This window comes from Tenrec ecaudatus, chromosome 1 (genome assembly GCF_050624435.1).
Source record: "Tenrec ecaudatus isolate mTenEca1 chromosome 1, mTenEca1.hap1, whole genome shotgun sequence".
NCBI lineage: Eukaryota > Metazoa > Chordata > Mammalia > Afrosoricida > Tenrecidae > Tenrec > Tenrec ecaudatus.
The window spans coordinates 218,338,192-218,362,065 of record NC_134530.1 but is presented as its reverse complement, the minus strand read 5'-3'; the positions used below and the strand labels follow the sequence as shown (position 1 = coordinate 218,362,065).

At 45.4% G+C, this 23,874-nt stretch overlaps 1 protein-coding gene across 5 annotated transcripts in view; it reads right to left on the bottom strand.

Moving 5' to 3' along the window:
- Positions 1-4,621: 4,621 nt before the first annotated feature.
- The window catches only part of CAMSAP2 (calmodulin regulated spectrin associated protein family member 2), a 124,415-nt gene continuing 105,162 nt past the window's right edge, over positions 4,622-23,874 (bottom strand). For 3 of the 5 annotated variants that reach the window (XM_075528804.1, XM_075528791.1, XM_075528802.1), the window contains 10 exons: positions 19,831-19,924; positions 16,804-16,886; positions 16,454-16,523; positions 13,956-16,158; positions 11,986-12,122; positions 11,426-11,646; positions 10,347-10,446; positions 8,810-8,925; positions 8,150-8,268; positions 4,622-7,581 (listed from right to left, as the gene is read on the bottom strand). In XM_075528804.1, the coding sequence (XP_075384919.1) occupies positions 7,276-7,581; positions 8,150-8,268; positions 8,810-8,925; positions 10,347-10,446; positions 11,426-11,646; positions 11,986-12,122; positions 13,956-16,158; positions 16,454-16,523; positions 16,804-16,886; positions 19,831-19,924 (3,449 nt within the window). In that variant the 3' untranslated portion in view covers positions 4,622-7,275. The remainder of the gene's footprint in view (positions 7,582-8,149; positions 8,269-8,809; positions 8,926-10,346; positions 10,447-11,425; positions 11,647-11,985; positions 12,123-13,955; positions 16,159-16,453; positions 16,524-16,803; positions 16,887-19,830; positions 19,925-23,874) is intronic. The other 2 variants (XM_075528798.1, XM_075528803.1) reach the window with 1 other exon arrangement.

Below are 23,874 nucleotides of genomic sequence, written 5' to 3'. Positions count from 1 at the left end.
TGATAGTTCATTTAATTCGCCTAGCTCTGACTATATGACTGAAAACCTTTGTGTTTACTTTTATGTAAGCTAAGCAATGTCTTTCACACCTTCCTCTATTATAATCACATCTTATGAACTTGTATGAACTATTTCTAAGGAACCCTGATGGCACAGCGGTTAAGTGCTCGGCTGCACCCTGACCCCCCCCCCCATGGGGGAATAAACCTGTCAGTCGCCTATGGAATGTCACAGCCCTGTGCACTCAGGGCAGTCCTAACTCCAGGCTCGCTCCTGAGTGCGGATGAGTTGGAATTCACTCAGCAGCAACAGGTTTGGGTATTTGGGGTTTGTCTTTTCTTAGGACAAATTACTGTCCCGTTTGATTAAAAAAATTTTTTCCCCATGCTGTACTTAATTTTTACTGTGACTAGTTATATATTTTCATAGACCTTAGTCAAATTTGTGGACTTTAGCAACCTCAAAATTTCGAAGGTTACCTTCCTAACCAAACCCGCAGCATCATCGTCGGGTTGATTCTGACTCATAGCAATCCACACCCGCCTTCTCAAAACGCAATCTTGGAGGGAGGGGTAGGCAAAAAAAAAAAGAAAAGCAAACTTGGGGTTGATGCGGACTCATAGTGACCGAGGGAATGCTGCCCCATGTTTGGGAGACTGGAACTACTCACAGGAGAAAGCCCTGTTCTCCCTGGAGCGGCTGGTGGCTTTGAACTGCTAGCCTTGTGGTTAGCAGCCCACCATGTAAGCACTATGCTACCAGGGCTCCTCATGGTTACCTTCTTAGACCATCTAAACACATTCAATTCCTTTCTCTTTTTAAAAAAGAAAAAATCTCTCCTCCTCGCCCCGCCCCCCACCACCCTGATTTCGACTGAAGCTTTCAAGCCCTGGCACCCCATGGGTTGTGTTGGGCTGTTAACATCAAGCAAGCCATCGGAAGCCACCACCCGATCCAAGGGAGGAAGATGAAGCTTTCTACCCCCGTGCAGACGTCTAGTTTCAGAAATGCACGGGGGAATTCCTGCTCTGTCTTAAGGGTTGCTAAGCCAGAATTGACTCAGTGGCAGCGAGTTTGGTTTTGTGGAAGTCTCATTCTGCATGGACTCTCCTGGGCACTCCCAGGGCGCTGTCCTCCAAGCCTGGCTTGGGAGCATCCTGAAGAATCTCTCATGTTTGCTTGTCTTGTCTCAGAGCTGCTTGCAAGACTGTTCTCGGAATTTCATTGGGAATCTACGGAGAGAATCCTCACATTGTGTGTGGTGGGAGGTCTGTGGTGTGACCCCCACATTCACAGTGCCTGTGTCACCCTCGTGGTGAACCCCACAGGGCGGGAGAATGGGCGGTGCAGAGGGATTGTGGACAGCACGGACTGAAGCACACAGTCGGCATTCTGTCAGTTCAGTTGTGGCCGACGGGTGGTTTGCAATAGAGTCCTGCGTGTGAAGAAAACCCTAAGTCACATCTCCTTGCAGTTCTACGTCTTCTCAATGTTGCCTTGGGAGTGAGAGCCCGCCATGCTAGTCACGGCCATTGACTGGCCCCGGATGCGGAGGAGAATCTCTGCACGCGTGCGTGTGCTGAGAATCTCTGAGAATGTGTGTGTGTCTGAGGAAAGGGGGAGGCTCTGACCCCCCAGGCAGGCTGGCACACACCCGCCATGGGCCCCACCCTGGGTGCCCGAGGCCAGCAGAGGCTCACTTATCTCAGACACCTTCAGGTGCTGACTATGGGAGAAAGGAGCCTGTGTGAGTCAGAGGCGAGCGCACAGGCTCTGTCCGTCACTCTGCTTTGGGAACGGCTCACTCCTGCCACGTGACATCTCAGGGCCAGGCCGATGCCAGGCTGCAAGGTTGGCCCCTACGTGGGCAGGAAGGCCTACCTTTGAAGGCCTATGACTCCCATCTTCCCTCCATTGCACGCTGCTGTAGCTGAAGGGCTCCTTTAAAGGCAAAAACAAAGCAACCAACCAGAAACTTCAAAAAGATAAGCAAAAGGGAAGTCTCTGGGTTTAAACATGAAGCCAGAATTTGTTTGGAAAGGAAGTGGCATTTCTCTGTGTAGCGTCACCTGCCCACAGCAGCGTGTAAAACATGGCTTGGCATTAGTTCCCAGTGCCTACCCGGGGCAGATGCCACACTATCTCTCCCCTCCCTGCAGAGCTGTGACGCCTGCGTCCCAAAGGTCAGTTCACCTCGGATGCACTCCCGAGTGCGGCAGACAGAGGGCGCAGACCAGGCGCCTGCGCTCTTCAGCAGCACACACAGGAGACAGCACTTGCCGGTGACCGCGGATCACGCACTGCCCGAGACCCGCCTTCCTGAAGATGAGGTCCGTGGAGGGACCGCCTGAAAAGCAGGAGCAAACCCTCCGTGCTCGCACGCACGCACACGCTAGATCATCCCTCAACACCCCACTCCCTCGTGCCTGTGTGTCAAAGTAAAGACAGCACTGTCTGTGAAAGAGGCTCCCTGCCGCTGTGTTGTCATGCCTCTACTGACCAGTCATCCTGAAATGTCAACACTGCCTCGATTTGGGGCTGCCGATTGAGTATTTTCCAATCGGGTGTCCTGACATTGGTGCTAAGGTAAGTTGAAGCAAGCCCTCAAAAGTTCTAAATGCTGATCTCTGGAGTGTGTTTTATACCACTGGTAGTACCTGCCTTCTGCACCACCTGCAGTTTCAAACTGACCCTGCCCCAACACACGCTCATTTACCAATTCAACTGACACAGTGGTTCACAATAAATGGTCACTACTTAGAGATGCACATGATTACGGCACACATATATGTACAGAAGGCACACTGGTGGTGTAGCGGGCTATGGTTGGGCCCCAGGGGAGGTGCCTTGATGGCAGTGGGTTTTCTGAATGATGGTAAAGATGTTTTAGTGGACCCGGAAGTGTTTCTTCAATGCATAGAGAATACACTGTATTACCAGGACAAAAGTGGAGGTTGGAAATGAAGTGAACCTAACAGTTTGACTTAGATACAAATGCAACTTAAACACAGATTAAGGATGGCGCTCACGCCTACACCATCTAGGGGTTCTCAACCTGTGGGTTACGACTACTTTGAGGGGTGAACGATCCTTTCACAGGGGTCGTCCAATTCATAATAGTACAGTTAAGATGTAGCAACGAAAACAATTTTATGGTTGGGGATCCCCACAACCTGAGGAACTGTATGAGAGTCGCAGCATCAGGAAGGTGGAGAGCCCCTGAACAGGGGCAGCCTGTCCCACTGAGCTTTTGATGAGATGAAGTGAGTGATGCGATCGAAGCATTAGGAACACTGGGCAACAATCCGCAAGCGCTTCTGGAGGGAGAATTAGAATCTGACCACTCGCTGGGGCGCCTCTGGTGGGTCGTGTGCCTGGATGCGGATAAGGCCCAGGTGAGCAGCCTGGGCTGCGTGGCTTGAGGGCCTCCCGGTCGGACAGTGATAAAGCAGCGAGAAGACGTGGAGTCTCAGCCTTGGATAAAAGCCCTGCAGGTAGTTGGTTAACCACCGGGCTGCAGACGGAATCCACAGCCACTCTGCAGGGGACAAACAAGGCCATCTGTTCCCGAAAGATTCACAGCCTGGGAAACCTCTGGAGCAGTGCGTTCTGCAGGCCCCGGCCATCCTCCAGTCAGCATCGGCTCAAGAGCAGTGTGTGTGTATATGTGTGTGGGGGTGGTGGTGAGGGGTGTGCAGACTCACAATTTCACTTAAGTCCCAACGCCATCAAGTGGATTCCGACCCGAAGCAACCTTAGGGTTTGTGAAACCATAAATCACTGTGGAAGCAGGCAGCCTCATCTTTATGCAGAGGAGCAGTGGGTGGGTTTGAACCGCCCGACTTGATGTTAGCAGCCCAATGCAAAACCCATGACACCAAGGGGATGTGAAATCAAGCGGCTTCGTTTGATTCCACAAGTGATTCTGCCGCTGTGTGCTACAGCTCCGCTTTGATATGTGAGTCAGTGCTCACCTTTCCACGGGTGGTGTGAAGGGCGAGACCAGAAAGCAGTATATAAGAGGGCAGTTTGTGTTTGGTTGGGGGTTAAGAGACGGCTCCTTCTTAAAATAAATGTGACAACTTCAAGGTGTGAAGGAATACCTGGGCCGAGAACTGCGGGCTGCAGGCACTGTAAACCACACCCCCTGTGGCTTTGGGATGCATCTCCAACTCAACGCTGCTACAGAGTCCCCTGAGGAGCAAAGGCCTGCCACCCTCCTTTCAAAGGAGCCACTGCCAACCCTATCCTCCAGGACACCTTTCTGCGGTGCCACCTGGGGTCACACTGAGCTGGAACTGGCTACCAGAGGAAGTCACAGACTCTACCACCTACAACCACTGCCTGCGTTAAGAACAAAATCCATCCGAGGCTTAGGTACTTGAGAGGCTTTGCTGATGAGGGCATTCTAAAGTATCCTTGTCAATGGACGTAATAGAAATCACCCCCCCGACCCCCCTGTGTTTGAACGCCCACACAAGCACTGGTGCTGCGATGGGAATGTTCCGACTGTCCCATTTAAAAGCAGCTAAGACACAGGAACACTCTACAATGAGCCCCTCCAAGTCCCAATAATTTTGAACAAACAAAACGTTTTTAATTCAAGAAACACAGGGAAGGAGTCATTTGGTGCCATGCTTTTATTCAACTGAAAGGGGGAAAAACTACATTGTACCAGGAAATAGCAAATGACAGAATTGTACAGCACAGCATCTTAAAAACCTGTAAGCAACATTCTAGAGCGGACAGGGGAGTGCACCACAGCCTGCACACTGCCCGGCAGGGTCCAGGAAACCATCATTAAATAGCTGCATTTGGCTTTAAACAGCCAAATAACCCCCAGACAGTCATCCTAAGACAAAGGGAAAGAACTGAGAGGGATGAAAAGTGTCCCACAGCCGTGTGGCCACGGCAGAGCTCCACAGTCCGCCTGGGACCCAGGACAAGTATTTGGCAAGTTTGACGGAGCAATTGTCCTCGGAATGACTCCACCTCCAAGGATGCGAGCACCTGGGGGGGGGGGGGGCTCAGTCAGGTGGACGAGAATCCCCAGACCTTTATGAAATGGCATAATTGTCATTTGTATAATTTTAAAAACATAATTCCAATGAAAACTGTAATATTAAAACAAGAACAAAGACACTGCAGGCTGAAAGAAATGTATCCATATTTCTTCTGCATTAATAACGTATGCTGAGAAGCAATGCGCTTTCATGGCAACATTCACATTCCACCTTTAGCTACTACAGACACTGACGGCAATTCACTGCTGGACACACGTTAATCGAAGACTAAGTGGTGGTCCCATTTAGTTCTGGATAGTTCCTCCATTGTCTTACTTCCATTTCTCCCTTAATTTAATAGCCACGTCATATTGTGAAGAAGGCTAAGGCTGCTTTGATACGGGCAATGTAATAATGTAAAGTGTTTAGTAATTCTTTGACTATTCAATTCATTTTGATTAGGTTTGCTTCCTTTTGCAAAACTAGTTTTAATTTAAATATGTATTTGATAATCATTTCCTTCTAATTGTGATTGAAATTGTCCTCCTAAAGGTACAATGTGCCATTCCCCATTTTTAATAGTCATATATTATATACACACTATGTAGACACTTAAAATATAAGAGTTACACATCCTGGTCTCTTACATGCAAACAGTAGGTCACAAATAGTTTTGAGCTACACATATAACTTGCACAGGTATTGGAAAAAGATCTGTGCAATTTTTTTACAGTTTTAACAAATATACATAAATATAAGAACATAAATTACAGTAAAATATCGACAGCATTTGAGAAAGTGTTGATAACCAGATGCACTGAGGCCTAAGGGCCTTAGAATAATAAAAAAGTACAGTGCAGGGACATCTCACTCCTATTCCTTGTTTAAAATACGTAAATACATCCTATGAGACATTAGTGCTCTCTCTAAGCCACTCAATTAGAGAAATGTACATACTTTAGTCGCTACTTCCCATGAACGAAAACATACTAAAAGCATCTCGCTTATGATACAATACTGTCTCCACCCCCCACGTTCACACAGGTGTCACAACACTGAAACAAAACAGGGTCACGCAATCATTCAAGTCTTTTCCTGAGAATGAAGTTTTCCCACTAACCCTCTGGAATACATCGTGGAAGGGACACAACACCAGACAACACGTGAAGGAGATTTCAAAGGTGTTCCATTGGAAAAGACTACAAAGAAAATGGAAAACTCAACGTAAGTAAAATAATGTGAAGCTACCTAAAAATGAAGACGCAGCCCTTTGCACATGTCTACAAAGTCTAAATATAATTTCCCTATCAGTTATAAATATAATGTCGAGACCCCCGAGCACTTGTAACAGGAAGTCCTACACCTTCAGTTTGAGAGACAACTTTCAAAGTGCCGTCCACTTCTGCGGCTTATAAAGTGACTTGCTTTAAGGTAAGAGTCTTTTTTTAGTTCCAGAGCCACCTACATTGCCGAGTGGCTCAGCAGCGGCATAAAACCAGCCCTGATTTATCAGCAACTCGACATCTTCTTGGTTCAGACTCACGGGGTTTACAGCGAACCAACCAGCAGCTCTTCTACAGCCCCCCTCTCCTCTCTCCTCTCCCCTCTCCTCTCCCGCCACCCTCCTCTCCTCTCCCCGAATCGAGAAATGCTAATACTTGCGCGAATAATAAATACAGAACTGTGAATACTTGGTGGCGAAATTTTAGCAGATGCTGTAACACCATTAAAACATGAAGATCACTGTCAATCTGACCACTAGTGTTTCTCTTCGCACCTTAAGAAAGGTGCAGGTTCCCTCCAAAGGTAGCGCCTACTCTCATGATTCCACATTAAACAAAAATGTATCTTAGAATAAATCCTAGGAAATAAAAACAGCAAAATAAACCATCTGAAGACAAGAGTGTACATTGAAAGGTTAAAAAAAAGCAACAAATACAACACAGAACTCTTAGCCATATTTCAACCATAAACCCAACCAGTACAGATGAAAATTCAGTGCTTCAGCATACCGCGCCCGAATGTCAAGCAGATGAACCTGACCACACGTGCACCAACACATGTCCATATCAGTCGACGCGTCGCTGCGTGGGGCTCTGCCACACGCCACACACTGTGGCTGACATTACATTCCAGTTGTTTGTAACAACGGAGCCGAATGTCCAGTTCTAATTAATAAAAGTCTTGTTGGCAATTAGAAAGATTTTCTATAGGCAGGAAAGATGAAGTGCAAATTTACCACGAACGTTCCCAAGCAGATATTTCCAAAGTCCTATGCCTTAGTGGGTAAAGATGTTTTCGGCGTTACTGGTCTCTTGGTCTGCCACAGATGGCTGTGGATGGTAATCGCATCGACACTGGCAGAAAGAGTTTTTGCAGGAATCTGGCTAAACTGTTTCCGGTCCGAGTTATATTTGTAAAGCCCCTCAATCATTTTTTTAGTGATAGATTTTGGGCCTATCCCTGTCAGTTTACTTATTTCTTCAGTTTCTGGGCAGTAAGTATACAAAGACCTGAACTGGCAGCCCGAATCCCGGAACAAGATCAAGAAGTTGTTGGCATCAGACTTCTCCATTTCCTTTGGAATAAAAACAAACAAGCAAGCAAACAAACCAGTATTTATCTTCAAACATTTTGCTGAATGAAGTTTATTCAATGGTGCTATATTTCTCAGTCAAATTTTAAAGATGTTGAATCTAAATATTCATTAACAGCCAAAATAAGATGCATATTATAAAAACAAACTTTAATTTAAAATGTATGAACCACCGGATCATTGGCTTAGGGTCTACTGTGTGGCTATTAAAATCCAGCAACAAAGTCTCTGCTCAGTGCTGATCTTAGCCAAGCTCTTTACAGTTAAACAGGGGTCCTGCAGGCACTGATGAGCTCTCCTTCGCTAATACAGCTTCGTGTTAAAAAGAGCTATGGTATCTACAATTATGAACTGTACGTGAGGATAATATTCTCCCATCCTTTAGAGTTTTTCATTAACCCCTGGCCTCCCAGAACCCGATGCGAGGGCAGGTGCCCTGACTCCCTCTTCCCATCACGTGTCAGTGTCAGATCGCTCGGCTGCTGGGCTGGAGAAGACACGACCCCGTTTGAGAAGGGTGCCAGCTGGAAGCCTGCACACACATGCTTACCTCTAGTATTTTTTTCTTCTGACCTTCATTTACTTTTCCCGCCAAACAGCAGTGAGCCAAAGCATTTTGTATGATGTGCTTGTTGGATTTTGCGCTGGGTTCTTTGTAGAGCTTCGGTCCTGCAGTGAGGATTTCATAATGACAATAAAAATACCACTCCTCAGTCGGAGACTTTCTTTGCATATTTGGATGGTGCCTGCCTGGATGACCCGGGAGCCAGGGCTGGCACTCGGTGCCGGTGTGTCCCCAACAGCGCGGGCCCTCGTTTTTGTGCTCTGGGGCGGCCCTGGAGTGGCAGCGCCCTGGACGCCAGACAGCCAGTGACCACCACCTGTGCTCACCTCCTACTCAGCCAGGCAAGGCAGCTGGTGAGCTCGAAAGTACAATGGGCCCATGAATAATTTAAGTCACTAAAAGTCTCATTTTCCCCTCCATACCTCTGGTTTATAAAAATTTTGCTCTTTCATTTGTTCTCACTAGGTTCTCTAGTCAGTGAAAGCACAGAAGCATTTTGTGCCATTTTCCTGGGACATGCCTCCTTGTGAAAATCAGTCCCAGTGCCTCCCTCCTCCTCCTCCTCCTCCTCCTCCGTCCGACTTCCTGGAGCACTTCCCAATCTCCCCATGAGCGCCAGTGCACGCTTTAGGAGCAGACGCTGACCTGTGTACTCGGTTCCAGAAGCCACGGAGGACGTCGTGGACGCGTTTTCCCAGTCCTTCTCTCCGTTTCGACTGCCACAACGGCTTGGAGACAAGAAACCTTCTACAGACTCTGACCTGAAGAGTAAATAGGATAGTTTTAGTCTCAAAAAACTACATTTGGGGGCTGGGAGAATATATATGAACGTGCCGATCAAAATTAACCCAGAGGCTTACAAATGTAAAGGTAGTGAGAAGTCTGTGTGCCTGGCTTGGGACTGTCCACTGCGGAGCTGGAGCAATGCCGTCAGGCTGGGCCCCACCCGCTCGGCCCTGCTGGACGGAGGAGAGGGGTCCGGCAGGGTTTCTAAGGGTCCTGGTGGTGCAGTGGGTTAAACATTGGCCTGAGAAAGCCAGCCGTTCGAGCCAGTCAATCGGGTCGCAGGAAGAAGCTGCTCCCGCGATGATTTGCAGTCTCAGAACCACTAGGGAGCAGTGAGACTATTCCACATGGCTGTGCCAAGTCAAAACTGACGCGGCGGCAGCAGTGACAGGGCTTCCAGGGCTGTAAACAGCACGGGAGTAGACTGTGGAGCGTTCTCCTTTGGAGTGGCTAGTGGGCTCGAATCCCCAACTTTCCGGCCAGGATCTAAGTGCTTATCCACTGTCTTACTATAGCTCCTTAGCGCATAGTAGGGACACCAAGGTATTTGCTTGTCCATCTGAAAATGGACAGTCAGTACAACAAAAGTTATAAAGATTAGAAGCCACAATTTATAACTGTACAGTACGAGGTAAGTGTAAGAGAATGAACTGCCGGCTTTCAGCATCCCAGCGACCTGGGAGGAGAGTCCAAGGAGCGCTCTGCGGAGTCAGAGGCCAGGATCTTGGAGCTGTGCTCACAGAGGCATCTGGTCCGGCAGGGCCAGGGGGAGGATGCACTTTCCGTGTCTACGGGCCAGGCTTTCGCCCGTCGCTCTGTTCTGACTCACGCAGGCTGCTGTGAAGGCTTCAAGCCTATACCAAGTATCTTAGCTGTCAATAATTCCAAAGTTTTAAAAGATCAAAACCAGTTTTTCCTCTTTCTACAATTTCTTTGAACAGAAACCCCAACAACTGAACCGATTACAAGGATCTCCATGTAACCTCCTCTCCGGGAGACGGACAACAGAAAAGTGGGTGAACGGAGATGGCAAACAGTGTAAGACATGACATGAGAATAATAATTTATAAATTATCAAGGGTTCATGGGGGAGCGGGGTGCGGGCAGGGAAGGGAAAAAGTGAGAGGTGATACCAAGGGTTTAAGTGGAGAGCAAATGTTTTGAGAATGATGAGGGTAACGAATGTACAAATGTGCTTAACACAGTAGATGTATGTATAGATTGTGATAAGAGTTGTATGAGCCCCCAATAAAATGATTAAAAAAAAAAAGAAATCCCAACAATTTGAGTCAGCAACATCTACTACATTGTAAAGTCCATGACGCAGGTGTTACACAATCAAAAATGAAGGCCTTCTGCTTAGGGCTTGGGTCCTGGCGGGGAGGGGCGGACTTACCGGGGTGTCCTCTTGCCCGAGTTCATGCTCTCAGTGTCGCCTGTGTTCAGTGACGCCAGAGAAAGGCTAGAGACTGAAAAAACACGATAAATTCGTGACCCTGAATAAAAACAAAATTAGAAATTTAAAAGGGGCAACTAATAAAGAGTCTGTTCATCAGATAGCACCAGCATGTAATTTTCTGTAATTTTTTTCTTTACTCTTAATCTAAACATGTAATATGCTTGCATGCATATATGCATAGTTTACTTAACATCAGTAAGGAACCTACGCATAAAAAACAGTGATGAAACTAACTTGATATTAGGAATTATTCCTAAAGGGAAGTGCTGGCATGAGACATGATACTATAATTCTAAACAACAGGAATATACAAAAAGCAAATTAGCAAAAGGAAAAAATTAACAAAACTAATGTTATGTTAAGAATTACCTAATGTATAGATGAACATTTAGTTGTATTAAATTATTTGGCATCAAACAATAACTATATAAAAGGCTGAGTTCTCTTTTTACAGTCAATGCTTGATTAGTTTTTTCTCAGCTTCAGACTAACTACAGAATTCTCTAAATTTCCCGCGGTAATTTATTTTGCCTTAACAAAAATAACCATTTCTGGTGTAAGAAGAATGCATATTGAGTAATGATAAATTTGGCTCTCCATGTCTGTTAGGTATGGGAGGGTTCTGTGAACTTTTGGTCTCAGATTCCTTACCATACGGCCATGTTTCTTGTGCACGTAGGCAGACACAACATTTCTCATGAGCCTTTCAAACATGGGGAGGGCAGTTAATATTAGCAGTCCAGGGAGAGCACATTTGAAGGCAGAGTTCTCGGAGAGGTTAGTATTTCAGTAGGATTCCCAGCATTCACGTCCGCTGTACTGAGCATATATGCATGCACACATAATACTTAAGTCCTGAAAAACCCTTCTCATGCTCACTGGTTGTTCAAATGAGGAGCATGCACACTCTCAAACTGTGTATCCAATTTAGCCTAGCAAGGCGCAATCCGGTTAGTATGACATACCAAGCTGGTGTTTTGTTTATGAACAGACTCCTCCTAAGTACGTGGTGTTACCTGGAGGACCTTTTATTGGTGTTTTTGGGGACTCAATATGGTCCCTGTGAATGGATTTAGGGCGCTGCTTCTTCTGCTTTGCTGCCTGAGAGCGCGGCTTGATGACTGTGTCCATGTCTTCCATGAGCTTCAGCTGCTTCCGCCGCATGTACTCTTGCCGAATAAATTCCCTGCGCGCTCTCTCGTCTTCTTTTCTCTGACGCTCTTCCTCCGTTTTACGCCTAAGAAATCAAATGGTTAAGTTTCTCCTTCTGCACACCAAAGACAAAAACAGACGTCGGAAAGAATACGTATCTGATGTGAGAAGGAAGAATTCTTATATTCCAGCACCTTGGGCGGGGAAAAACAATTCATCTAAAAAGTGCTTATTGAGGTAATTTAGGTCATTAAAAAATAAATAAATAAGAAAACAGATAATGCAGTCAACGTGTTTTAAATGAATGTTGCAGCACCTCAGACTTCGGATGAACACATGGTCTCAGGCAGTGCTTGGGCCAGGGCCTCCCGCAGTCTCCCTGCATGCCCAGTGCACTCTGGGAACGGACTCGGCCCGTCCTCACCTGGTCTCTTCTTTCTTATGCTCCATTTCTGCTTCCAGCTGTTGTTTCCGAAGCTGGGTTTCTTTCTCCCTTCTTAATCGCTTCTCCAACAAAGCTGCGCGCTTCATTGCCATGTCATTTTCTGCTTTCTGATCGTCCTGAGGGCGAGTTTCATTGGGAGAGATTTTAGACTCTAAATTTCTCATTTTTAAAGGCCGGGGTCATTTAGTGGGTACTCTTACAATGGAAAAACTGAACCATTTTTTCAATTTTATTCCCACCGCACAATCTGGATATATTCCACTAATTATTATGAAAGAACCAAATTAATATGGCTACAGCTCTACCAAGCAGTAAGGAACATTTTTTAATTTCATTCTTTCGAAAACCTAAAATATTTTAAAAGAACAGCCACTTAAAAAAAAAGACTCTTTTTTTGGGGGGGGGGATGAGGGAGCATTAACAACTTATGGTGAGGGATTTCCCTCTAGATTTAAAATCTACATATTAGTTATATTTAAAATATTTGTACAGTCAAGAAAACTCAGGTAACAGTACCAAAAAAATTAGTCATCCAAAGTTACACCACTTAAATGCCAACTACTGCTGTTTCTGCTTTTTAAAAAAAAAAAAAAAAGGGTAAGGTTCTTATAACTTGCTTAGTGGGTTTTGAGCTATTTTGAAGGTTTTTTTCTCTGAAGAGCAGCTGGGCACAATTATCCTTGTATCTTCTGGCAGCCTCCAATCTGAGAGCTAGTTTATGATCATGGGTCATGAGGGCCTGCCCTAGTTTCCACCTGAATCATTAGGGACAGCCCCAGTTCAGAGAGGGCTTCCAAATTCTTCAGCAAAGTACAAAATTATGGACCTAGGTTTTTTTTTTTTTAAAAACCAAGATTGTCAACTACAGCAATCGATGCAAGAGCAGCAGGAGCTACAATAGAGAACTCAAAAGAACGCAAACGCACTGCCATGAAGTCAGCTCGGGCACACAGCAACCCTGCAGGGCAGAGCAGAGCTGCCCCTGGGGTTTCTGAGGCGGGAACTCTGTCTGGGGCAGAAAGCCGCTCTTTCTCCCTCGGAGCAAAGAGTGAACCCTCATGCTCATCAAGACTGCGTTAAGGGGCTGAAGAGATGACCCACAGCCTGGGCAAAAACCTCTGCGAATGAGCTATCTGTTAAGGGCCAAATCTCTAAAACTTGTTAACAACTCAACAGCAAAACAACCCAATTAAACAAGGGCAAAGGACACGAATCGGCCCTTTACCAGAGAGGATACTTACGGGGCGTAACCACTAGGACCAGGACTTCTTAGGCTTTGGAATTAGCTATGAAACAATGACAGGCTCTACACCATTAAGAGCAACCGATCAGTTGGCAAGAGGGCTGTACGAGTGGGCTGCATCTATGACCAGTGCAGATTCATGGCTATGCGCTAGGCCCTTTCCAGAGGGGCTGTTTGGATGACAAGTGTTCAAACTCCAGGAGCTTTTAAAAATGTGTCACCTGGTTAGATCCTGTCTGGTTAGAATGGAAATGCTTTGGAAAAGACCAAGTATGTAAGAAATGATGGTCAAGATGAGGGGAAAAACTACAACAACAACAAAACCACCCCAACAACAAGAATGACAAAAGCAATTAAATCTAAAATATACTTCCTCCAATGCTACGTTATGAGCTTCTGACAAATTGGCAGTGGACTCTTTGTGAAGAGATGTGAGGAGTCTCCATTGTTCAAGGAGGCAGAGGGCAGAAAACGAGTGTGTGTAAACGGTACGCTGCCTGCTCATGGAGGGGCGTGCTACAGCCGGGAAGCCACCATGAGAAGGCTTTTCTAGGAATCAGTGTGCTGGCGGGTACAAGTGTCTGCCAAGGGGAATACCAAATTATCACCGGACAGCAAGGGAGGGTGGGAGGCAGCGAGCACCCCAGCTCGGAACCAGAAGCAGCCCCTTCTAGTGCGCATCCCCAGGCCCTGCAGACGGCGCTACCTTGAAAAAGAAGCCGCAGCACACTTTCTGGTCCCCATCACACTGCTCGTTCGCACTTTCCCCGTCGGACTTTTCATCGGCTGCCTCCACCTTTGCAGGGGGCTTCAAGTCGGAGAGGGACACCTCAATGAGATTGACATTTTTCAGGGCTGTCGGTGGAAAAGTCAGTTTAGGAAGCGGCTCTGGGGGCTGACTCCGCTGGTCCTCGTTCGGTGTTAGGCACACAGTCTCCGTGATGGGCTGGGACAGGACCTCAGCCACTGTGGACCGCAATGGTTTGGTCTCCTTGTCTTCTGGATTACGTGGGTGCCGACCCAGAGCCTCTGGGGAGTCCAAGTCCTCCTTTTTGATGTCCTCCTTAGGTTTGGAGTCCTTCGGCTGAGGTTCCCCATCGTCTCCAAAACACACAAACGACCTCGTCTGAATCGGAACCTGACTCGGTGAAAACCTCCTTAGCCGAGGAAGACTATCCACAGACCGAGGGGCCGTCAAGGTGCGATTCAAAGGTGTAATCTTTAACTCATTTGGCCTAGGAGTCCTTTGATTCTTCACCGAAAAGGATGCGCTTTTCCTGTTGGAAGACTGTGGAGACGGGTGAGCCGGGCGAGGGGGGTCTGAAGAGAAGGGCGCTGCGGGCGACGGCAGGCCTGTCTGCCTGGCAGGTTTGAAATCCCGACCCTGTTTCTGTGGAGAGGGCTGTGGCGGTGAAATCACCCAGGACTGCTGCTCTCGCATCTGCATTAACATTTCCTGCTGCAGAGACAAGCGCTGCATTTCTTGCTGTAGAAAATGCAGGGATGAGTTCAACTTCTCGATGGATTTTGTATACTCTAAAATCTCCCCTTCATTTAAAGTTTCCTCCGAGGGGCTTGCCAGGCTCCACTGCTTCTCCGGGTCGACAGGTGTGGTCGGAGATTTGAGCCACTTGGCTTGAGGATTCTCCATGCTTTCTTTGATGTCGGCCAGAGACTTGCTCCTTTGACCTGCAGCTTTCTGGGGTTCCTTTTCTTTTGCTCGATCAGTATACACTTTCTCATCTTCAGCCCCAGCTGCTTCCTCTCGGAGAGGGGAGACCCCGTCTCCTTTCTTCTTCACCACGGTCAGGAACGCGGTCCTCCCCATCTTCTGCCTCTGTTTGGTGAACGCCGCTTCCATCTTCTTCTTCTGGGCTTCTATAGCACGCCGCTTCTCTTCGAGTTTCATGCGAAGATGCACCATTTCAGAAGCCAGCAGCTGCGTGGTGTCCCGTCCTTGTGGAAGGCCCTTTTCTTCTGGAATCTGTGCCCAGGCGACCACATGCGGGATGTTCAGCTCAGAACCCTCGGGCGTCGTTTTCTGAGAACTGCTTCCGCTGCTTTTCCCATCAGTGTGATTCCGCTTCCTGAACTTCTGCTCGGCAAAGCTGGTCATTTTAACCCCGGAACTGGAGGAGGCGCTGCTGCCTGGCTGGGACTTGGTACTTATGGTACTGGGGCAGGGACTCAACGCTTCCCTGGAGCCGCCGCCCCTCAGGTCATAATCCTGCAGCAACCTCGAGGCGTCATCAATGTCGGAGTCCAAGCTGACAGTGTAATCTCTCAGAGAAGAGTCTTCGTCCATCGTTTCCGGAATATCTTCAGAAGGAACATGGATTCCAGTGTCTACTTCCGTGTTGTCGGTGACGGGACTCAAGGCACCTTTCATGTCAGAGAGGTTGTCAGGGCTAGACTCAGTGAGCTTGATATTTGAATTTAGGATGCTCATTTCCTGGCTATGGAGAAAGAAGCCATTGGCAATTTGGTCGGGCTGAGGTGTGGAGGGAGATTTTTCAGTATCATGAATGATCTGTAATGCTTCTTCGATACTTGGCGTTAGGATCTGATTGCCAAACTCATCTAGCAGCATTCTATTTTGCAACGCTCCATTTGGAAGCTTGTAAGGAGTGTTTTCATTAGCATTTAGTTCGTTTGTATTAAGGGGCTCATAAGACTTGAGGTCACGGTGAGGGTCTACATTCAGTTCTTCTTCAATGCTCTCTGCTTCCTCTTCTCCATTCACTGGCTTGAAGGACAAATTTTTCCTAATGTGTTTAGGAACACGACTGTTGTTCAGAGTAAGTCCTTCATTACTGATAGAACGAATGATTCCTCTGTTTGGAGTGGATTTCTGTACACTACTTTCTTTGTCAAAAGAAATATCAAATGAGACTCCATGCACCGATGACCTAAACACAAAGAAAAAAGAGAAAATTCTTCAATAACTTCAGAAATGTTTTCTTTTGATAGCATTGAACAAAAATATCTGAAATTCTAATTCCTTTCTTTCTCCATTTCTCACGATCACATTGCCTTCGAGGGCATTCCCGGCCCTCTCCTTGCGTTGGACCTTTAGCCCCTGCCCAGGCCGTCCTTTTCGAACGTGGGTGCTAGGAAACGTGTAGACGGAGAGACGGACGCTGGGTGAGGTTCGCATTTCTGGGCAGTGTGAATGCACAAAGAACAGCCCCCTTGCTTACTGACCTTTTCTCTTTGGGCCATGTGCCTATGAAGCCATCAGCATGAGACATGGATGAGGACCTCCTAATGCCTCCTGCACACGGAAAAAGAAAAGCCACTGAGATCATGAGACAATGTCTATGCTAAAGCCACGGAGCAGTTCACATCCTCAATGCATTAACTGCAAACTTTAAGTAGGTGCATTTGGAGAATTAGCTATCTCTTATTAAGAAAAGCAAGCGCAGAGAAACAGTTCTTCTTAGTGTGCGTGTCACAGTTACCTTCCAGGACAAAGAACAGGGATTTTAGTCACCTCTATTTTCAGTCATTTCCGGTTTAAAAAGCACTTGCCTAGAACCCTTCACATACATTACCTGAGGCTGAAGCGTGAGCGTGGGGACGTGGCTGTCTCGAAGGCAAACGATGATGAGACTGGGTGAAGGCAGCTCCTTCCTCACTGCAAAGGAAAATAAATGGGAAAATCCACATGATATTTTATTTCTTAAATATACTCTTTAGACAGAATAGCTAGGGTTTTAAACAATATTATCACCTCCAATTTCCAATTCTACAAAAGTTTTTTTTTTGCTTAAATCAAAGAATTTCTGTGATCACAATAAGTATTTCTACATATTTTTCTTTCAGAGAAAGAGCTTGAAACATTATCATACATATCACATCTTTTTGAGTTAAGATTTGGCATATTATTTTCATGTTACAATAGAAAAAACAGATGCATCAATTTAAAATATTCTGGCCTAGTCTAAATGATGGGTATGATTCATGACCATCTAAATTATGATTATTAGGATAGCACAGGACTGGGCATTGTTTCATCTGTTGGGCAGATCTCTCAATGGCAGCAATAAACAAAGCAGTTCAGAGCTTCAGTTCTGTTGAACAGACTAAATGCCAACTAACAAGAACAACAATCTCAATCTGTACACTAGGAATATTTGACCCTGGTAGCCTCCCCGTTCACAGACCTGCACCTGTACATCTCTAACTTCAAAGCGAGAGCAATACTTTTCAGACCTCAGTGCCTCCAAGGATAGGAAGGTTACTATTTCCTAACGCCACCCTATTCCAACTGACGTAGCAGATGAAACAATCTACTTGATTATACTGATATTTGCCCAAATCAACCTGTCGTCTTTGTTTCCTCCTTCTACGTTTTACATCTGCCCACACCCCAGTCTCGAAGTCAAACACAGAAATTCAGCCTTCCTACCCATCACTGGAGGAGAATACATTAAAAAACAGGATATAGTGGCTCCTGTAGTTCCCTCGCACCACACTATCTTTTGATTAAAACAACTGAGATGAACAAATCAGCCAGAGAATTTAAAGGGAAATAGTCACGCCTATCTACATGCTCTTCATTTAATTCAAGTGAGCTCTTCCAAAAGCAACCACCCTTGAGGAATGTGCTTATAGCAAATGTTCATCTACTTCTCTGGGCCTTTTCCGACTGAACTGTCATCACACTTTCCCTCTGTTCATTTGCTACAACTACCGGAGAATTCTCAGGCTACACCTTGGCTTTGTTGGTTTTTAAATCCTTCCTAAGTCCATTTCTAGTTTCTGCTCTCTCTTAGATGGATGTAAGGGTATTCCTGTATACCAAGTTATTAACATTTATTGTCACCGCCCCCCTCCCCACCAAATAATGGCTAAACTATTTGCAATTCCTATGAGTTGCTCTATTTTCACATTTGCAGAGAGGGCTTTGATCTGGTATACCTTCTGGGAATGTCTTTGATCCACTTTGAGTTTTTTTGTCTTTTGTTTCTTCTAAGATCATTGTTTGGATGCAGTAACATTTGTAGGCATGACCGCATTATTACTAGGGAGAAGAAACCCTTGAATGCTTTCTCTTAAGTTCTACAATGAGGCTATAATGGAGAACTATCAGTATGCAACGGTTTTCGGGAGCCCAGAAAGATAACACCTTTAAAGATTCCATAAGGAAAATGATTTAGCCACACATCTTGGTTAGAAGAGTTGCTCTGCTGGGGAAGATGTGGAAAGGTGGCCGTCTGGATGTCTCTGAGACACAGAGAAGCTAAGTCTTCAAGGGAACTTAAATTAAGGCATTCTCCAGTGTTAGAAACTTGGAAGACTGACCATTCAGATTTCTAAAAATAATAAGAGGAGGTAATTTACGCTTTGCAAGTAGAAAGTTGCTGAGATTTGCAAGATTAAGAGTGACAACCTAGAATACTGGGCCCATCCTCTACATTTTCAAAGAACATGTCTCTATATAACCAACCTAAGAAAGCACTGATGAAATAAATACACTGAAAGTAGGTTTCCATGGAGAAAAATACGGAGGTGCTTCTAGATAATTAATTTTCTAACCTAAGTTCTTCGTGGTAAATCTCAGAGGCAGTTATGGAATAGAAAACTTAAAAGGTGTGGAAAGAAGAGTCATAATAAACAGTAAATCAGAGGATAAGGGAAGGAATGCTATTTAACTTGTAGGAAAAGCTTTATGAACTTCAGACAATCACACAAGTAAAGAGCCCAACAGGTCATGGGTCTGGTCAGGGTTCTGTTAAGCTTTGAGATTCACATTCATTAGCGGGCACTTGAGAACTTTTGAAATACAGAGGGGGTAATGGCTTCCTGTAAGTTCATAATGTTATCCATATAGAAAGTACTTTGCATTTCTTATCATTTTAATATAACTTATAATTAAAAAGATGCATTACCCAACATTATCACACTTAAGGATACTCTTTAATAGATTTGCTTCCATTTCTAAAATTATAATGGCATTCATTTTACACTTAAAAAAAATCATACGGAACAGAGCCGATGTCAAAAGGTTCTAATAAGCATACATTGAAAAGCTACTCACACGATCTGCTACAAACGAACGACCCAGAATCGGTCCGATCATCAGGATGATCCTGATACTAATGGGAGGACACTGAACTGTTTTCAGTCAGGTCCTGATACTAAGAACTGAAACACGAGATGCAGATTCACAACTCCATAAGGACTTGGTTGTCATCACTCAATGATGGCCGTAAACAAAGCAGTCAGAGACACTGCCGTAGAAATTTTAAATACCATCTTAAAAAATGTTCAAACCCACATAAAATTCCAAAATGTCTCCCTGATTCCCATGAGCAACCTAGTATTTAGACGGTTCTCATTTACAAAGAAAGACTAAAGTGGTTGTTTTAGACAATATTTTCAGTATGGCTCACAAAAGCCTATATATTAAATATTCCTTCAGAAATTTCCAATTACATTAAAAACATGCATTAGTAATATAATTAAAAGCAATTTCCAACTGAAATAAAATAACCATATTTAATATAATACAATTTTGCAATTCCATTAGTGAATGAGAAAAGAACTTGCGAAACTGAAGTCATTCGGGAATGTACCTTGAACTGAAGTCAGAACTACACGAGCTCTCCAAGACACTCCTTTTGGCAGCATTCAGGACGGGGACCGAAGACCGCTCTCTCGCAGGTTCAGCTAGAGTGAAGAGAAAACCTCACACTTATATGCTCAGCAGGCTTCCAACGTTATTTCAAGAATTCTGGACCATAAAGAAATATTCTAAACGTAACCTCAAAATCCCGTGCTACTTTTAGAGAAATCATATAGTACAATGAAAGTTATCATTTTAGGGTAGCGGGGGCACAGGGCACTAACCCACCCAAGGGGAGGGTATTGTTTATATCTCCACAGGGAAAGAAGGACCAGACTTCAACCCAGGGCTGCAAGGTGTGAATGCAACATGCTGGCGTGGAGTAGGGAACCAGTGGAGAGGTCTGGGGGGCTGGCCCCAATCCCTACTACTAAGTGGACACCTGCTCCTCCCCCCAGAAGAATTTATTTCAAAAGACGGCATTGAATCTGCAGCTCCGGGAGAGGGACACATTTGATCTGAGCACATGGGAGCAGATGAAGGGGGAGAAGGAGAGAGTGGAGCACATCCTGCCCCACCAGGCTGTGAGGACGATGTTCCTGATTAGAGCAGCCAGTCCACGGAGAGGACCACGTCGCCAGCCCCACTATGAGACATGACGTCCCTCACTGACCCATAGCCCCACAGGGGACAACACCAGAGACACAGTGTGGGAATTGCGCCCGATTTGACCCCGCCACACCAAGACAAAACACTAAGGGGGTGCAACAGTACAGCAAGGGAACGGAGAGGTGAGGTCCCCAGGGAATGCTGAAGGTGGACTTTGGGTCCAGGGCGTGGTGCCCCAACAGACTGGACTGGAAAACACTCCTAAAGGCTAACAAACAATCCTTGAACTAACTACAAGCTTTTCTTTCTTGTTGTGTTTTGTTTTTTTGTCATTGGTTTGTTGTTGTTTTGTTGTATATTGTTGCTTGGTTTTGCTCTGTCTTGTTTTTGTGCATGTTATTATCTCTGCAGGTCTGTCTAAATAAGATAGGCTGGATGAACAATCTGGAGGAGAAAACAATGGGACCAACAGTTTCAGAGGGACATGGGAGAGGGGGAGGTGGGGGGAAAGGTAATGGTGTTAACAAACCCAGGAACAAGGGAAAAACAAGTGATCCAAATCGGTGGTGAGGAAGGTGTGGGAAACCTGGTAGGGCATTTTTGAGGGTAATGTAACCAAGGAATTGCTGAAACCCTGGAGAGGACTGAGCATGATAGTGGGACAGGAGGAAAGTCAAAGGAAACAGAGGAAAGAGCTGGGAGGCAAAGGACATTTATAGAGGTCTAGATAAAGACATGTAGATATTCAAATATATTTATATATGAGGTTGGGGAATTAGATCTATGTGCATATATTTATAGGTTTAGTATTAAGGTAGCAGAAGGACATTGGGTCTCCACTCAAGTACTCCCTCAATGCAAGAATACTTTCTTCTACTAAATTGGCATTCTATGATGCTCACCTTCCCAATACAACCACTGAAGATAAATGGGTGCATAAGCAAGTGTGGCGAAGAAAGCTGATGGGGCCCTGCTATCTAAAGATATAGCGTCTGGGGGCTAAAAGGCTTGAAGGTAAACAAGTGGCCATCTAGCTCAGAAGCAACAAAGCCCACATGGAAGAAGCACACCAGTCTGTGCAATCATGAGGTGTTGAAGGGATCAGTTATCAGGCATCATCAGAACAAAAAATCTTACCAGAGTGAATGAGAGGGGGAGTGCGGAGTAGAGACCCAAAGCCCATTTGTTGGCCACTGGAGAACCCCTTGTAGAGGGGTATTGGGGAGGAGACGGGCCAGTCAGGGTGTGATGTAGCAACGATGACCCCAATTCTACCTGGCAAGTCTGGCTAGACCAGAGGATGAACACTGGTACAGATAGGAACTGGAACACAGGGAATCCAGGGCAGATGACCCCTTCAGGACCAGTGGTGACAGTGGCCATACTGGGTTGGAAAGGGGGAACCGATTGCAAGGATCTACATGTGACCTCCTCTCTGGGGGATGGACAAAAGAAAAGTGGGTGAAGGGAGAAGTCAGACAGGGAAAGATATGACAAAATAATAATTTATAAATTATCAAGGGTTCATGAGGGAGGGGAAAGCGGGAAGGGAGGGGAAATATGCTAGAGGCTTAGTTGGAGAGCAAATGTTTTGAGAATGATGAGGGTAATGAATGTACAAATGTGCTTTACACAATTGATGTATGTATGGAATGTGGTAAGAGTTGTATGAGTCCCTAATGAAACGATTAAAAAAAATAAAGTTATCATTTTAAATACCGGTACTTTCTAGAACCACATTTTCTTTAAACCCTTCCTCAGGTATTTTGGCTTTAAAAGAAAAGGATTTTACTAAGGTTAATTGAGGGGAAAGGCATAATATAAAATACAGGTATTTAAAAATCAAATAAATTTGAGCATTTAATTTTCCTAACACTTTCATAGGATTTCAATTTCATATGGTCACCTTGGCTTTTTGAGGAGAGTTTCACTGGGGTCACCCATGAGGATTGTTTACATTTTTAAAAATTATTCTGGAGGACAACTCAATTTACTTTTCTGTTTTCTGCCTTTGGGAGCTAGTGCCACGCCTGGTGCTCCGTATTTTGAACAGTGGGCTTGCCTAACCCTGGAAAGCAGTGCGTGTGAAAATCCTACGCTAAGTTATGGACAGCTGTCAAGTGCTGGTTCTGATCCTCACTGCTGTAGGGAAGGGTCAGGACTGCTCCACAGTACTCTGTATGACATAATGCCTCAAGAGTCAGATTCTGCCATGCGCAGCTGAGACATGTCAGACGGATTAAATACTCATTACCACAGAGTTGACAGCCTTCTGCCTGGGGTTTAATGGGCTCCCTGAAGTCGGCGCATTCCATTCTCTAGCAGGACATGCCACCCCCACCTTGGTTACACATTTTTCCTTCCCTGCTGAGCGCTTCCTCTCTTTCCTTTTGGAGGGAGGTAGTTATTGGAATAGCAAACGTGGAGGTCAGCAAAGCGGCTGAGCGGCTGGGATGCACACCACCGTGTTTCACGCAGCCGCGGACGGCCGAAAGCAACGGATCCATAGGTTGTTTGGGCAGAAAGGGCTTGAGTGGGGCGCAACTGATAGTTTACGACCACTTTTTTCCCCTATAAAAATAAGTGTCTGCCCAGGATGATGAACAGAAACATGGGGGAAGGGGGGCAGCAGACGGTGTACGGTATGAAAATAATGATTTACCATTTATCAAGGGTTCATGAGGGTGGAGGGAAAACAAAAAAGAAGAAGAGCTGATACCAAAGGCTCAAGTAGAAGGAGAATGCTTTGAGAGGGATGATGGCAACATATGTCCAGATGTGCTTGACACAATGGATGCAAGGATTGCTATAAGAGCCCCAATAAAATGATTTATTAAAATTTTTTTAAAGCATCTGGGGTTTTAATTAATTAATTAATTGCACCTGGTTTTTTAACAGAAAGGAATGAAGATTTGTTTTGCTAACTGCAATACTCCATCAGAGAAAATTCTGGAAAATTCTTCGTTCCTTGTGTCTAGGGATTTTTGCAGTAACCTCTTATTTTTCTTCAGAAGAAAGCTCTGTCAAACAATCACAGCAAAGAAAACCCTACAGGGCAGTTACTCAGTGCTAGATGGGGCTGCCATGAACTGCAATCAACTCAACCTCAATGGGCTTTATTTCTAATTATAGGTGTTATTAGGTGCATCAGTAGATCATGATATTCTAAGAACCACAAACCTGTTAGATTTAAAAACGCACTTAAAACATTTTACAGTTTTATGGCAAGTTCAAGTCACAGGGCTGAACTATAATGGTTAAATAAAGAGATAAATAAACCTAGACTCTGCTAAGGCATAAAAGGTAGGGACGAGGGTTAGAGAAGCAAACAGAAGAGTGTGGAAAACCGTGAAAGCTAAAGTTTCCACACCGCCCAGTTTCAAACTCAGAGTCATTCTCTCCATTCCCCTCCTCCTTTCCTACTCACCTTAGTTGCCTCTCACAG